This window comes from Oryctolagus cuniculus, chromosome 15, assembly GCF_964237555.1.
Source record: "Oryctolagus cuniculus chromosome 15, mOryCun1.1, whole genome shotgun sequence".
In the NCBI taxonomy this organism is placed as follows: Eukaryota; Metazoa; Chordata; class Mammalia; order Lagomorpha; family Leporidae; genus Oryctolagus; species Oryctolagus cuniculus.
In genome coordinates this window covers 20380342-20394625 of record NC_091446.1, presented here as the reverse complement: position 1 = coordinate 20394625, position 14284 = coordinate 20380342, and the positions used below count along the sequence as shown (strand labels likewise).

General features: G+C 44.4%; 1 protein-coding gene across 17 annotated transcripts in view; it reads right to left on the bottom strand.

Annotated features, from left to right (window-relative positions):
* The window catches only part of XPNPEP1 (X-prolyl aminopeptidase 1), a 64707-nt gene extending 51898 nt beyond the window's left edge, over positions 1-12809 (bottom strand). Inside the window, exons 1-3 of one of the 17 annotated variants that reach the window (XM_070057257.1) lie at positions 12649-12723; positions 8795-8899; positions 7705-7772 (exon numbers count right to left, since the gene is read on the bottom strand). Coding sequence is in view for 3 of the 17 variants with exons in the window: in XM_070057254.1 (XP_069913355.1) it covers positions 8795-8835 (41 nt within the window). In the remaining 14 variants the exon portion in view is untranslated. Of the gene's footprint in view, positions 1-7553; positions 7773-8794; positions 8900-9978; positions 10125-11706; positions 11731-12051; positions 12330-12648 lie in introns of those variants that run through there. The other 16 variants (XM_070057256.1, XM_070057260.1, XM_051824157.2 and 13 more) reach the window with 16 other exon arrangements.
* Positions 12810-14284: the final 1475 nt, after the last annotated feature.

Sequence of the window (14284 nt, the reverse complement as noted above, 5' to 3'; positions counted from 1 at the left end):
ATGGGGTAGGGTGGGAAGGTAGGAGAAAAATAGAAAAAAAGAAGCAACAGATACAAAACAATTATCCAATCAGTTAATTCGTATACATTCTATGAAAACAGGCAGAGCACAGGAAAAAGAAGAAAGTGTCAGGGAGGTAACGTTATTTCATATGGAATAACCAAAGAAGGCCTCTCTGATAACAGATGACATTTGTCAGAGACCTAAAAAAAGTGGGGGTGGAAGACATGTGATTTTCTAGAAGAATACTCCAGAAAAGAACAGAAAGCACAAAGGCCTATTCAATGGATTTGTGTTGGGGGAGGGGGATGTAAGTGGTAGAAGATAAGGTCAAACAGGCATCAGAGAACCCACTGTAGGTCACTGAAAGGATTTCAATTTTACTCAGCAATGAACTTAAAGGTAACTAATTAAATCTTAACCACATTTTTGTGTGTTGGCAGAAGCAGAGAGATCCACATTATCTCAATCTATCACATGGCCAAAAGCAAAAGACAGACATTTTCACCAAGCACTCCAGGCCTGCTCTCAGATGGCAGCTGTTTTAGCAGAAGGAGATGTTCTCCACTGGAGGAACCACATATTCCTTCATAAAAAGTAAGACACCGCTCTATCTCTGATAAAAACAAACATAATCAACAAAATTACAGCAAAATGAATCTACCAACAATATAAAAAGGATCACACCCATTACCATGTGAGCTTTATTCTAAGAATACAAGGTTGGTTCAACATATGAAAATCAAGTAATGTAATATATCAGATAAATAAAGAATAAAAACCACATGATCATTTCAACAGACATAGCAAAAGCATGTGAAAAAATCCAACGCCCCTTCAACAAACTAGAAGAGAGATTCTTCAACCTGACAAATGGTTATTATAAAGGCCATAGCCAACATCATCCTTAATGTTGAAAGACTAAATCTTTCTCCTACAATCAGTAACACAAGAATGTCAGCTCTCATCACCTCCATTCAACACTGTACTGAAGGTTATATCCAGGACAAAAAGGCAAGAAAATGAAACAAAAGAATCTAGATTAGAAAATAAGTGGAACTATCTCTATTTGCAAATGACATTTATCTTGAATACAAAAAACATCCTAGGGACTGGCGCTGTGGTGCAGCGGGTTAATGCCCTGGCCTGAAGAGCCGGCATCCCATATGGGCGCCGGTTCTAGTCCCACCTGCTCCTCTTCCAATCCAGCTCTCTGCTATGGTCTGGGATAGCAGTGGAAGATGGCCCAAGTCCTTGGGTCCCTGTGCCTGTGTGGGAGACCTGGAAGAAGCTCCTGGGTCCTGGCTTCGGATCAGCGCAGCTCCGGCTGTTGCAGTCATCTGGGTAGTGAACCAGCAGATGGAAGACCTTTCTCTTCTGTCTCTACCTCTCTCTGTAACTCTTTCAAATAAAATAAATCTTAAAAAAAAAAAAAAATCCTAAAGAATCCATATGAGGGCTTCTGGAAGATGGTGGAATAGGGAGGGAGCTTACTGCTCTAGTCTAGGGGAAGATAGTTTTTAAAAAGTGGAGTGAGTGCAATCTCAGGGAAGAGTTAGGGAGAAAACTCCAGAGGAAACTCCATGCAAATAGAGGAATACTGTGGAACTATGGGAAGGGTGGGGATGTGCACAACTCAGGACCCCAGCAGCCAAGAGCCCCAGCACTAGCCTTGGAGAGTGAGATGAGACCAGTCTGCAGCAGCCCAAGCCACTGGAGATAAAGCTGAGCGTAGGAGCCTTGCATGAGGCCAGCTAGGAGCACTGTGGGATACAGCGTACCTGCCATCCCACAAGGAAAAAATGGGGGGCACGTTTCTCTCTCCCTAGACGCCAGGCACCAGCACCCCATAACCAGCCAAGAGAGGGCAGGCACCATATAAATATAGGGAACAACTGTGCCAACTTGTGTCTGCTCAATGAGCAACCAGCCAAGAGGAGACACAGTGAGTCTAACTGGGAGAACGGACAGGGGGCTTGGGTGCTAGTGACTTTGGAAGCCTTGTGTGCTAGGACTGAAAACATTGTGGCTGCTTGAGAGGGTGCAGGGTGTAGCTGGGACTTTGGGCAGTCACTGTGGGAAGCTCCACATGCTTGGGACTCCCTGATTCCCTGGTGAGGGTCATTGTTACAGGATCCGTGCTCACACTGAGGGCTGCACGGATCCTTTGTGTGGTTCTTATGACAATTAGAATGAATACTGTACCTACTGGGACTAGCACCCAGGCATCAGTCTCCTAAGAGGAGAGGAGGTGAGTGTGAGACTATGTCAATAGAGTTGATCAAACCTCTCCTCTGATTGAAAAAAAGAGATTTACCACGCCCAACTTGGGCATCACCATGGATACTCCCTTCACCCTGTAGCACTCACCAGAGTTCCTTGGCCACAACCAGCACACACCTCAGGATATCCACAGAAAGAGCAAATATTCCACTAAGCCACAGAGGCATAGACCAAAGATAAAAGCCATCACATGGGGAGAAAAAAAATATATCTCCACAAATGCCTAAAAATAAACGCAGCAATTCAAGAAACAAGAATGAGGAAGATAACATGATGCCCCCAAAGGAACCCAATGACACTTCAGTGCTAGAATGTGAAGATGAAGAGATTTTTTAAAAAGCCAGAAAAAGAATGCAAAAAATTGATCATAGGATTACTTAGTAATAATCAGAAGCAAATCCAAATTAAAGAAATCCATACATGACATGAATGAAAATTTTTCCCATGAAATTGAGATTTTAAAGAGAAATCACAATGAAATACTAGAAATGAAGAATTCAATAGATCAAATAAAAATGTGGTGAAAAGCTGTAAAAAAACAGACTTGGTGAGGCAGAAGAAAGAATATACAAGGTTAGAAGACAAATATCTGAAAATTTTACAGTCAGAAAAAAAAAAGAAGAAATTAGAAAACTAGGGACCAGCACCATGGCATAGAAGGTAAAGCTGCCACCTGAAATGCCAGCAGCCCATACAGACACCAGTTCAAGTCCCAGGTGCTCCACTTCCAATCCAGCTCTCTGCTGTGGCCTGGGAAAGCAGTAGAAGATGGCCCAAGTCCTTGGGCCCCTGCACCCATGTTGGGAACCCAAAAGAAGCTCCTGGATCCTGGCTTCAGATCAGCTCAGTTCCAGCCATTGCAGCCATTTGGGAAGTGAACCAACAGGTGGAAGACCTCCCTCTTCTCTCTCTCTGCCTTTGCCTCTCTGTAACACTGCCTTTCAAATAAAATAATTAAAAAAAATATATTAGCAAACTGAAAAACAATGTTGGAGATTTAGGGGATACTATCAAATGACCCAACATGTAAGTTTTAGGAGTTTCTGAAGGTGTGGAAAGAGAGGACAGATTAGAAGGCCTTTTCAGTGAAATGATTACAGAAAAGGTCCCTAATTTGGAGAAAGGGACGTTCAAGTACAGGAAGCACATAGAACTCCTAATAGACATGATCAGAAAAGATCTTCACCATGACACATTGTAATCAAACTCTCCACAATAAAACATAAAGAGAAGATTCTAAAATGTGCATGAGAGAAACGCCAGATTACTTTCAGAGGCTCTCCAATTAAAGCAACTGACTTTTTTTTTTTTAAAGATTTATTTATTTATTTGAAAGTCAGAGTTACACAGAGAAAGAGAAAGAGAGGCAGAGAGAGAGAGAAAAGTCTTCCATCCACTGATTCATTCCCCAATTGGCTGTAACAGCTGGAGCTGCGCCAATTCGAAGCCAGGAGCCAGGAGCTTCTTCCAGGTCTCCCATGCAGGTGCAGGGGCCCAAGAACTTGGGCCATCTTCTACTGTTTTCCCAGGCCATAACAGAGAGCTGGACTGGAAGTGGAGCAGCCGAGTCACAAACCAGTGCCCATATGGGATGCTGGCACTGCAGGTGGCAGATTAACTCACTACACCACAGCACCAGCCTCAAGCAGCTAACTTCTCATCAGAAACCCTAAAGGCTAGGAGAGAATGGTAAAATATAGTCCAAGTCTTAAGTGAAAAAAATTGTCAATCCACAATACTGTACCATGCAAAGCTCTCAGCTCCTGGCTCCTGGCTTCAGATCAGCACAGCTCCAGCTGTTGCAGCCATTTGGGGAGTGAACCAGCAGATGAAAGACCTCCCCCCCTCTCATTTGGGGAGTGAACCAGCAGATGGAAAACCTCTCTCTCTCTGCCTCTCCTTCTCTCTGTGTAACTCTTTCAAATAAATAAATAAATCTTTTACAAAAAATCAGCACGCAAAAATCAATAGCCTTTGTATACACAGACAATGTCACGGCTGAGAAAGAACTTTTAAGATCAGTACCATTAACAATAGCTCCAAAAACAATCAAATACCTTGGCATAAATTTAACCAAGGATGTCAAAGATCTTTGCAATGAAAATTATAAAACCTTAAAGAAAAAGATAGAAGATGACACTAAGAAATGGAAAAATCTTCCATGTTCATGGATTGGAAGACTCAACATCATCAAAATGTCCATATTACCAAAAGCAATTTACAGATTCAGTGCAATCCCAATCAAAATATCAAATGACATTCTTTGCAGATCCGAAGAAAACTATGCTGAAATTCATATGGAAACACGAGAAACCCGAAGAGTTAAAGCAATTTTTACAACAAAAACAAAGCTGGAAGCATCACAATGCCTGATTTCAAGACATACTACAGAGCAGTTATAATAAAAACAGCCTGGTACTGGCACAAAAACAAAATTATAGACCAATGGAACAGAATAGAAAACTCCAGACATCAATCCATGCATTTACAGCCAACTTATCTTTAATAAAGGAGCTGAAACCAATCCATGGAACAAGGACGTTTTCTTTAACAAATGGCGCTGGAAAAACTGGATCTCCCAGTGCGAAAGTATGAAATTAGACCCTTACCTTACATCCTACACAAAAAAATCCACTTAACATGGATCAAAGACCTAAATCTATGACCAGATACCATTAAATTATGAGAGAACATGGGGGAAACTCTACAAGACATTGGCATAGGTAAAGACTTCTTGGAAAAGATCCCAATCAAAGCCAAAACTGACAAACGGGATTTCATAAAATTGAGAAGCTTCTGCACTGCAAAAGAAAAACTCAGCAAAATCAAGAGGTAACCAATAGAATGGGAGAAAATATTTGCAAACTGTGCAACTGATAAAGGATTAACATCCAGAATATATAAAGAGCTCAAGAAATTCAACAACAAAACAAGCAACCCAGGCATTTTTCAAGAGAGAAAATTCAAACAGCCAACAGACACTTGCAAAAATGCTCAGGATCACTAGCCATCAGGGAAATGCAAATCAAAATCACAATGAGGTTTCACCTCACCCCAGTTAGAATGGCTTTCATACAGAAATCAACAAACAACAAATTCTGGTGAGGATGTAGGGGAAAAAGGTAACCCTTATCCACTGTTGGTGGGAATGTAAACTGGTACAGCCACTGTGGAAGACAGTATGGAGATACCTCAGAAATCTAAATATAGACCTACCATATGATCCAGCCATCCCACTCCTGGGAATTTACCCAAAGAAAATTAAATCAGCATATGAAAGATGTATCTGTACTCCCATGTTTATTGCAGCTCAATTCACAATAGCTAAGATATAGAACCAACCCAAATGCCCATCAACTGAAGACTGGATCAAGAAATTGTGAGATATGTACACCATGGAATACTACACAGTGGTTAAAAAAAACGAAATCCTGTCATTTGCAACAAAATTGATGAAACAGGAAAACATCATATTTAGTGGAATAAGCCAGTCCCAAAAAGACAAATACAGATATTCTCCCTGATCTGCAATAATAAAGCACCTAAAAGGTCATCTGTGGACACGAAATTGGCACTTGGAGATGCAATGACTTTGAACAGCCCTTGTCTCTACTGTTGAGGAACAGGGGTTTTTTTCCCCATACTATTTGTTGAATTACTTAGTATAAAGTTAATCATATGTGTATAAAGTTAATTGAAAATAGATTATAGTAAAATATAAGAATGGGAATAGGAGAGGGAGGAGGAAGAAGGGTGGGAGGGCGGATATGGTGGGAAGAATCACTATGTTCCTAAAGTTGTACTTATGAAATACATGAAGTTTGTATTCCTTAAATAAAAGGTTTCTGGGGAACAAAAAAAAAAAAAAAAAAAAAAAAAAAAGAATCCATATTAAAAAAAAAAAAACCTAGAACTAAAAAATGAGTTCAAAATGCAGCATACAAAATCAATATATGAAAATCAATTATTTCTGTGTCCTTTCAATTAACAATCCAGAAATGAATAAGAAAAGCCCACATAAAATAGCATTAAAAGTACTAAAATATCTAGGAATAAGTTTAGCAAAAGTGCAAAAAAATATATATACTGTGAAAACTGCAAGAGACTGCTGAAGGAAATTAGAAAAGACCTAAATAAATGGAAAGACAGTCCATGTTCATGGATTGGAAGTTTTAATATTGTCAAGATTTCAATATTTCTCCAACTGATCTGCAGATTCAATGTATTACCTATCAAAATTCCAACTGGTTTGTATGCATAAATTGACAGTAGATCCTAAAACTCATTTGAAAAGCAAGGGACAAGGGCCAGCACTGTGGCACAGCAGGTAAAGCCACATGCCAACACCCCATATGGGCACTGGTTCAGGTCCCAGCTGCTCCATTTCTGATCCAGTTCCTTGATAATGTGCCTGTGAAAGTCCCAGATGAAGCTCTAGCTCCTGGTTTCTGCATGGCCCAGCCCTGGCCATTGCAGCCATTTGGAAAGTGAACCAGCAGATAGAAGACCTCTCTCTCTCTCGCTTCTCGCTTCTCTCTTTTCTCTCTCTCTCTCTCTCTCTCCCCCCTCTCTATTTCTCTCTCTCTCTCTCCCCCTCCCTCTTTCTCTCTCTCTCTCTCTCTGCTTCTGACTCTCCTTCAATGTAACTCTGATAAATAAATTTTTAAAAAAGGAAGAAATGCAAGAGACAGGGAATAGCTAACCTTGAAAAAAAATTCACTCTTCCTGATTCCAAAGTTAAATACAAAACTACAGTAATGAAGACACTATGGTAACTGGCATTATGGTAACTGGCAGTTTCCGGCCAATAAAGACCCCAGGAGGTACTGGTGATGGCTCCAATAATGAATTCCTGCTATCCATGTGGGAGACATGGATTGAGTTCCCAGTTCACAACTATAGCCACAACTAGGAGCGACTGCAGGCACTTAGGAAGTGAAGCAGCAGATGCGGGGGCAGGGAGTCATATATGCTCTCTCGCTCTCTCACTTCCCCATCCCACAAATAAATATTTTTTTTAAAAAGAGAGTCAAAAAAATAAAGCCTCACATTTACTATTAACTGGTTATTAACAAGGATGTCAAGATCATTCAATGCAGAAAGAATAGTCTCTTCAACAAACATTGCTGGGACAACTGAATAAGCACTTGCAAAAGAATGAAGTTTGGTACACCTCACACCGTTTACAAAAATTAACTCAAAATGGATCACAGACATAAATATAAGAGCTAAGTTATAAAACTTTTAAGAGAAAATGTAGGGGCCAGCACCATGGTGCAGCAGGTTAAAGCCCTGGCCTGAAGCGTGGGCATCCCTTATGGGCGCCAATTCCAGTCCCAGCTGCTCTTCTTCCAATCCAGCTCTGTTATGGCCTGGGAAAGCAGTAGAAGATGGCCCAAGTGCTTGGGCCCCTGCACCTACGTGGGAGACCCAGAAGAAGCTCCTGGCTCCTGGCTTCAGATCATCTCAACTCCAGCCGTTGCAGCCACCTGGGGAGTGAACCAGAAGATGAAAGATTTCTATCTTTGTCTCTACCTCTCTCTGTAACTCTTTCAAATAAATAAAATAAATCTTAAAAAAAAAAAAAAAAAAAGAAGATGGCCCAAGTCATTGGACCCCTGCACCCGCATGAGAGACTCAGAAGTAGCTCCAGGTTCCTAGCTTCGGATCAGGCCAACTCCGGCCATTGTAGCCACTTGGAGAGTGAACCAGTGGATAGAAGACCTCTCTCTCTCTCTCTCTCTCTCTCTCTCTCTCTCTCCCCCCTCCCTCCCTCCCTCCCTCCCTCCCTCTCCCCCTCTCTCCCTCTCCCCCTCTCTCCCTCTCCCCCTCTCTCCCTCTCTCCTTTCCCTCTCTCTCTGTCTTTCAAATAAATAAATTAATCTTCCAAAAAAAAAAAAAAAAAAGGAAGAAGAAGAAGGAAGGCAGAAAGACAACCCACAACCCACAAAATGGGAGAAAATATTTGAAGTCAGCATCTAGAATTTATAAAGAATTATTACAACAACAACAAAAAGATAACCCAGTTTTTAAATGGAGAAAATATTTGAATAGATATTCTTCAATAAAGATATATAAATGGTGAAGAAGCACATGAAAAAATGCAACCACCATTAATCATGGGGGAAATGTAAATCAAAACCACAATGATTCACATCCACTAGGAAGGGTATAATCTAAAAGACAGACAATAACAAGTATGGGTGAGGATGTGGAAAAACTAAAACCCACAGACATTGTTGGTGGGAATATAAAATGTAGGGGTTTTGGAAAACAGTCTGAAATACACAGAGTTACCACATAACTCAAGCTAAGTATATACTCCTAGGCATGCACTCAATAGAATTAAAAATAAATAACCTCATAAAAACTTGTACACAAAAGTTTATAGTTCTAATAGCCAAAAAATGAATCAACCTAAGTGTCAATCAACTCATCAACTGATGAATGGATAAATGAAAGCATTCTATCCTTCTAATGGAATATTATTTGACAATTTTAAAAATCACACCTACTGTGGTATTTTAGGTTAAGCCTCTGTAATGCCAGCATCCCATCTGGGGGCCAGTTTGTGCCCCGGCCACATCACGTCCGATCCAGCTCCTTGCTAATGATCCTGGAAAAGCAATGGAAGATGACCCAAGTACTTAAGCCCCTGCTTAGGAGACCTGGATAGAGACCTGGATGAAGCTCCTGGCTCCTGGCTTTGGCCTGGCCCAGCTCCAGGCATTGTGGCCATTTGGGGAAGTGAACCCATGAATGGAAGATTCTCCTTTCCTCCCTCCCTCCCTCCTTCCCTCTCTCTCTCCACCCCTTTTTCTATCTCTGCCTTTCAAATAAATATTTTTTAAAAAGAAGACCTCTGTCACTTTCAAATAAATAAATCTATAAAAGCAGCAGCAGCAGCCACAGTCCCAAGGAAGCCCAGAAGCTCTGCCCCACCACCCTTAGAGGGTCAGAAGGGGCTGGGCAGTGGGACAGCCTCCCCATGTAGCCACCTACAACATACATGAACCTTGATACTACGCTAAGGGAAACAAAGTCTGTCACAAAGACTACATAGTGCATGATTCCATTTATATAAAATGACCCAAAGAGGCAAATCTTTGGAGACAGCAAGTAGACTAGTGGCTCCCAAGGGCTAGTATAGGACTAATGAAAATAAGGAGGGCTTGAGCATAGGTATAAGATTTCTCTTAGGGGTGATGAACATATCCTAAAATTGTGGTGATGGTTGCCCAACTCAGTGAATTAATTTTTTAATTATACATTTCAATAGATGGAATGTATGATAATGAATTGTATCCCAAAAACATCACTACAAATTTTACAAAGATGCCTCTTTTTCTTTTGTAAAGATTTATTTATATATTTATTTATTTGAAAGGCAGAGTAACAAAAAAAAAAAAGAAAGAGAGACAGAGAGAGATCTTCGATCTACTAATTCACTCCCTAAATGGCCCTAATAGCCAGGCTGGGCCAAGCCAAAGCCAGGAACTCCATCTGGGTCTCCCACATGGTGGCAGGAACTGAAGCACTCGGGTCACACATTAGCAGGAAGTTGGATCAGAAGTGGAGGAGCCAGGACTTAAACCAGCACTCTGATATCGGATGACAGCATCCTAAGCAATAGCTTAACCTCCTACACCACAGGACTTCCCAGACCTCTTTTTCTTATATAAGAATACAAATTACCTTCTCATTCAACTTCCCATGACTTCATAAGTTGACATGATGAGTCAAGGAAGTCAAATTTTCTGTATTATACATGTATAAAACTAACTGGACCCAATCACTGGTTTAGACACATAGGACTCGGCAGAGTAGTCCTATTAATTCACCTGACAAAAGAAATAAAGAGAACTTTACATAGCCCATTCACTTTTGTACCTACAAAGTGAAGATCAGAAACCAGTTCTGCCAGGCGGGTTCAAGCTCTCTCTGTGACCACCACCACCCCCATCTCTCTGTCAAGATCACAACAGCCATAAAAGCAGATAAATTGCCTTGCTCTTATAACCCCCTGGTCTCTGTAGTGTCAAACAGCCAACCTCCCCTCACTTTCTTGGACAGCTTCTGTCAAAGCAGGATTATCAATAAATGTTAAATCTACAAGAATGTACCTCAGAGACCATGTAACGCAATTCCCTCCTCTGGACAAAGACGGTGAGAAACAGAGATCCAACGACTCGCTCAACACTTCAGTGCTATTTGGTGACAGAGCTAGAACTAGAACTCAGGCCTCCCAACTTCCAGCTAGCATTCTTCCCCTTCCTGGGGCTTCTTCAGCCTACACCTTTCTCCATGTCTTGAAGAGCCACAAGGTGAGTAACAGTGGGGGAAAAAAAAAACAAAACTGCACAGCACCTCCTGGTTCAATCTTTATATAAGATCATTATGGCAGAAGTACTAAAGACCTCGTTTTTCTTTCTCTTTGCAAAAGAAATCCCAGGAGAGCTCTGGATACCCATCCCTCTACCTCCCCCTCTACACCAGTCCATGATGAGAATCATACATGTCTATTACTCAGGACAGTGCAAAACAAAGATCAGCATGCTCAATCTACCTGGTAAGATGACACAAAGGTAAAATGGAACAAGTTCTGGGGGAGGAAGTAAGCCAAACTGTCTTGTCTACCCAGAATCCAACTTTCCTTTTTGGATAAGCACCCTGGTTTTTCCTTTGAGGCTGTCCCCCCTTGATTTCAGTCAAAGGGGTTGGGATAAGTCTCATCCACTCACCCACTAGGTTCTGGGACCCAGGCCTGGCTAATCCATCCTTCTGGCTATAATCATTGATTCAGGGATGGACGATTATATAGAATCAAGTACGCCAGATGGGATTCAGAGCTGGGGCTTCTGCCCCAGTCATCAGGAAAGAGGACTCTATTTCTGCTGGGGCTGTCAGCTAAAACTGCCCCTCCTTAAGGAGAAAGTCAGCCTGAGGACAAAGCCAATGCTTAGGAAATCAGAGCCAAGAGTTGCAAAAGAGAGGCCAAGTCTGATGCCAGTGTTGGTGTTCCTGGGCTCAGCTAGCTCAACTCCACTTTACCAAGACAATTTTGAGTTCAGTTCCTATCACTGAAACTGAAAGAAATCTTCACTTCACACAGAAGGCACTCAAAATCCTACCACCAGCAGAGGCACCCGGGACAAATGGCCTTCCCTCTCTCCACCTTTCAGTGGACTCTGGTGCCAGGTAATTAGGCTGTAGCAGCTGATATTGAAAGACCTTTCTGATCCTAAAATACTGTGATTCTATGAATCCGGCAAAGACTGCCTTGTCCTCAAAGATGATCTCTGGGCCTACAACCTCAACTCATTATTCACTCAGCTGACTCCATGTCCAGGACTCAGTTTACAAAAAGCTCCTTCCCCAAGGAGGTTTACCCCTCTCCCTATAGCCTTCCACGGGGCAACTCACGTTCTCTGTTCACCTCTAACACACTGCAGCAAAGACAAGCTCTGGTGAAGGCGGGCTTGAGGCCAGTCCACTCACAAACACAAGCACAGGCCATGGTCTGCGTTCAGAAGTAAGCTTGCTCTAACTGCAAAGTGAGTTCTCCCACCTCTCAACTGATTAGAGGGTGGGTGCCCCCACCCCCCGGTGCGTTGCCAGGGAGAACTTAGCTTCTGACCTCTGAATTCTGATCCTATCTCTCCATCTCTCACCTTGCTAGCTGCTCTGGTAAGTATGCTCTAGTTATGGGGAGTTGGGGGGAATAACACATGTTTAACGTGAGGTCAGGGGATTATCCCTGTCCCTTACCTGTGCCCAGGGAGAAATTCCAGGCATATCCCTCAAGGTTATGCCAATATATTCACTCACACAGCTTCTGAAACCTTTTGGGTGGGGAGGGCCCCGCGGCTGCCCAGCTTCAGGGCAGTAACAGATCAGTCGGGCAAAATGCAGGTGTCAGTACTGTCAGGGCTGTAACTGGAGGACTGGACGCCCAGACAGGGGCGAAGGCAGGGGGGCTCGCACATCTCCCCAGACCCGAGGAGGAGCCAGGAGGAACCAACTTCCTGCAGTAACGGGGCCTTCCTGTGGGGCCTGGGGGCGGTGAGGGCCACCGCGCCCGGGCCGAGTACGGCAGGTCTTTGGGAACACTCGTCCCAAGGCCAGGATTGGGCTCCCGCAGCGTGCCCGAAGCTCCGCCGGAAACGAACCGGATCTCGCCCGGCTGCATGGCTCCGTCCCCCGGCTCCTACTCTCAGGGATCGGGCCAGCATGGGCCCTAGCCCCACCGCGGCCCGCCCACCGCCCCTCACTCGCTCGCCCCTGCCCTCCCGGGTGCAACACGCGCGATCGGGCAGGGTGGCCGCACACAGCGCGGGCGCCGGCTCCCCGGCAGAGTCCCCTCACCTTACTCGCGGTGCCTTTCTGGAGGCTGCCATTCGGCAGTGACGTGCCCCGGCACACGTCAGGGGAGCGCAGACCAGCTGATCACCCGCGGCAGGGCAGGAGGGAGGGCGCCGCGCGCCAAGGCCGGCAGCCCGCGCGCCACGCCGACCACGCCCCCCTCTGTGGCGTGCGCTCGCGCTTGGCCCCGCCCACCCTCAGGCCCCGCCCGCCCGCCCGCCGGTCGCGGGTCCGGGCTTCGCTGAGGCGCCGCGAGGCTGTGAGGCCTGGGGCTGGACACGGGTTCCACGCATGCGGGCGATGCCTGTCTCCCGGCCTTGAGTTAGAGAGAGGACGCCGTACCGCAGCGCGCCGTTTCGTTTCTTCATTTTTCTCGCCATTTCCCTAACAAGAAAGAGAACGGCGTCGGCAGCTGGAGGGGTTGCGGAGCCAAGGATGTGTCGGCCTTTATGAGGGCCGAAAAGAGGGGGGCGCGATCGCTTCAGGAGACCTCCACGGGGTCGTCGAGGCTTTGGAGCAGGGTTCCAGGTCCTGAGACTCTAGAGACGACCCCAAAATTATTTCCCCGGCTTGAAAATCCAGCTAGCGAATGGACCCCCCTCAACCCCAGCGTGCCCAAGTGGAGCTCCTGGTCAAATGCACTGAAAGAAAACGAAACCGTTCTCTCCCAAGCGATGGCTACCTCCATTCTTCGTGGCCAAAAACCTTGGAGTCATCCCTGCCTCTTTCGCATCATCCTATCGGCTGTGACTTCACCTTTGATCCCGAACCTGCCCACTCTGGTCCCCTTCACTTGCCACCCCTCTGGTGTGCACCACCTGTGGGATTGCACTGGCCTCCGGGTTGATTGCCACCCTGCACCCACACAGTGCAGCCTGAACCCAGCAGCAGATCACTCCCTCAAAGCCATCAATCAAACTAGCTCTCTGCTCAGTGCTTTCCAAGGATCCTCAGTTCAGATCGGCTGAGAACTCTCCGTGATCTGCCCCTAACCATTTTCTACTGTTCCCACGCTGCTCGTTCGGCTTCAGCTAAACTGGCCTCCTTGCTGTTCTTTGGGAAAGCTGTTCACACTCATGCCCCCCGGGCCTTGGCGCTTGAGCTTTCCCCAAATATACAAGCTGCCTTCTTTTTCCACCAGTCTTTGCTCAAGCATTGCCTTCTCAATGCGACTTACCTGACCATTCAATTTCAAATTGTAAACCCCTTCCAACATTCCTAATCCCCCCTTATCTTGTTTTCTTTCCCTAGCATTGATCTATCACTTTTTAACATAATAAAATATTTACTTAAGTATATTGTACTCTGCCTCCCCCAAACACACACACACACACACACACACACACACACAAATATAACCATCAGTACAGAGATTGTTCCTGATTTGTTTAATGATGAACCATATCTAACATGTACTAAGTTCTCTTTATAAATTTTATTCAGGAGTGAATGTCCCCGGAATGTACACTCCTTAAGAGCATGGACAGGAGCTCTCTTGTTCATTGTTGCTTAGAGCAACAACTGGAACTAAATGAAAAGCGACTACATTTTCAAATGGTGACCTGCAATTCTTTCTGCTTTGACCTTGGTGAAGGCCTAATACAGCTGTATCAAGTAGATTCTGCTGCCTGCAAGAACT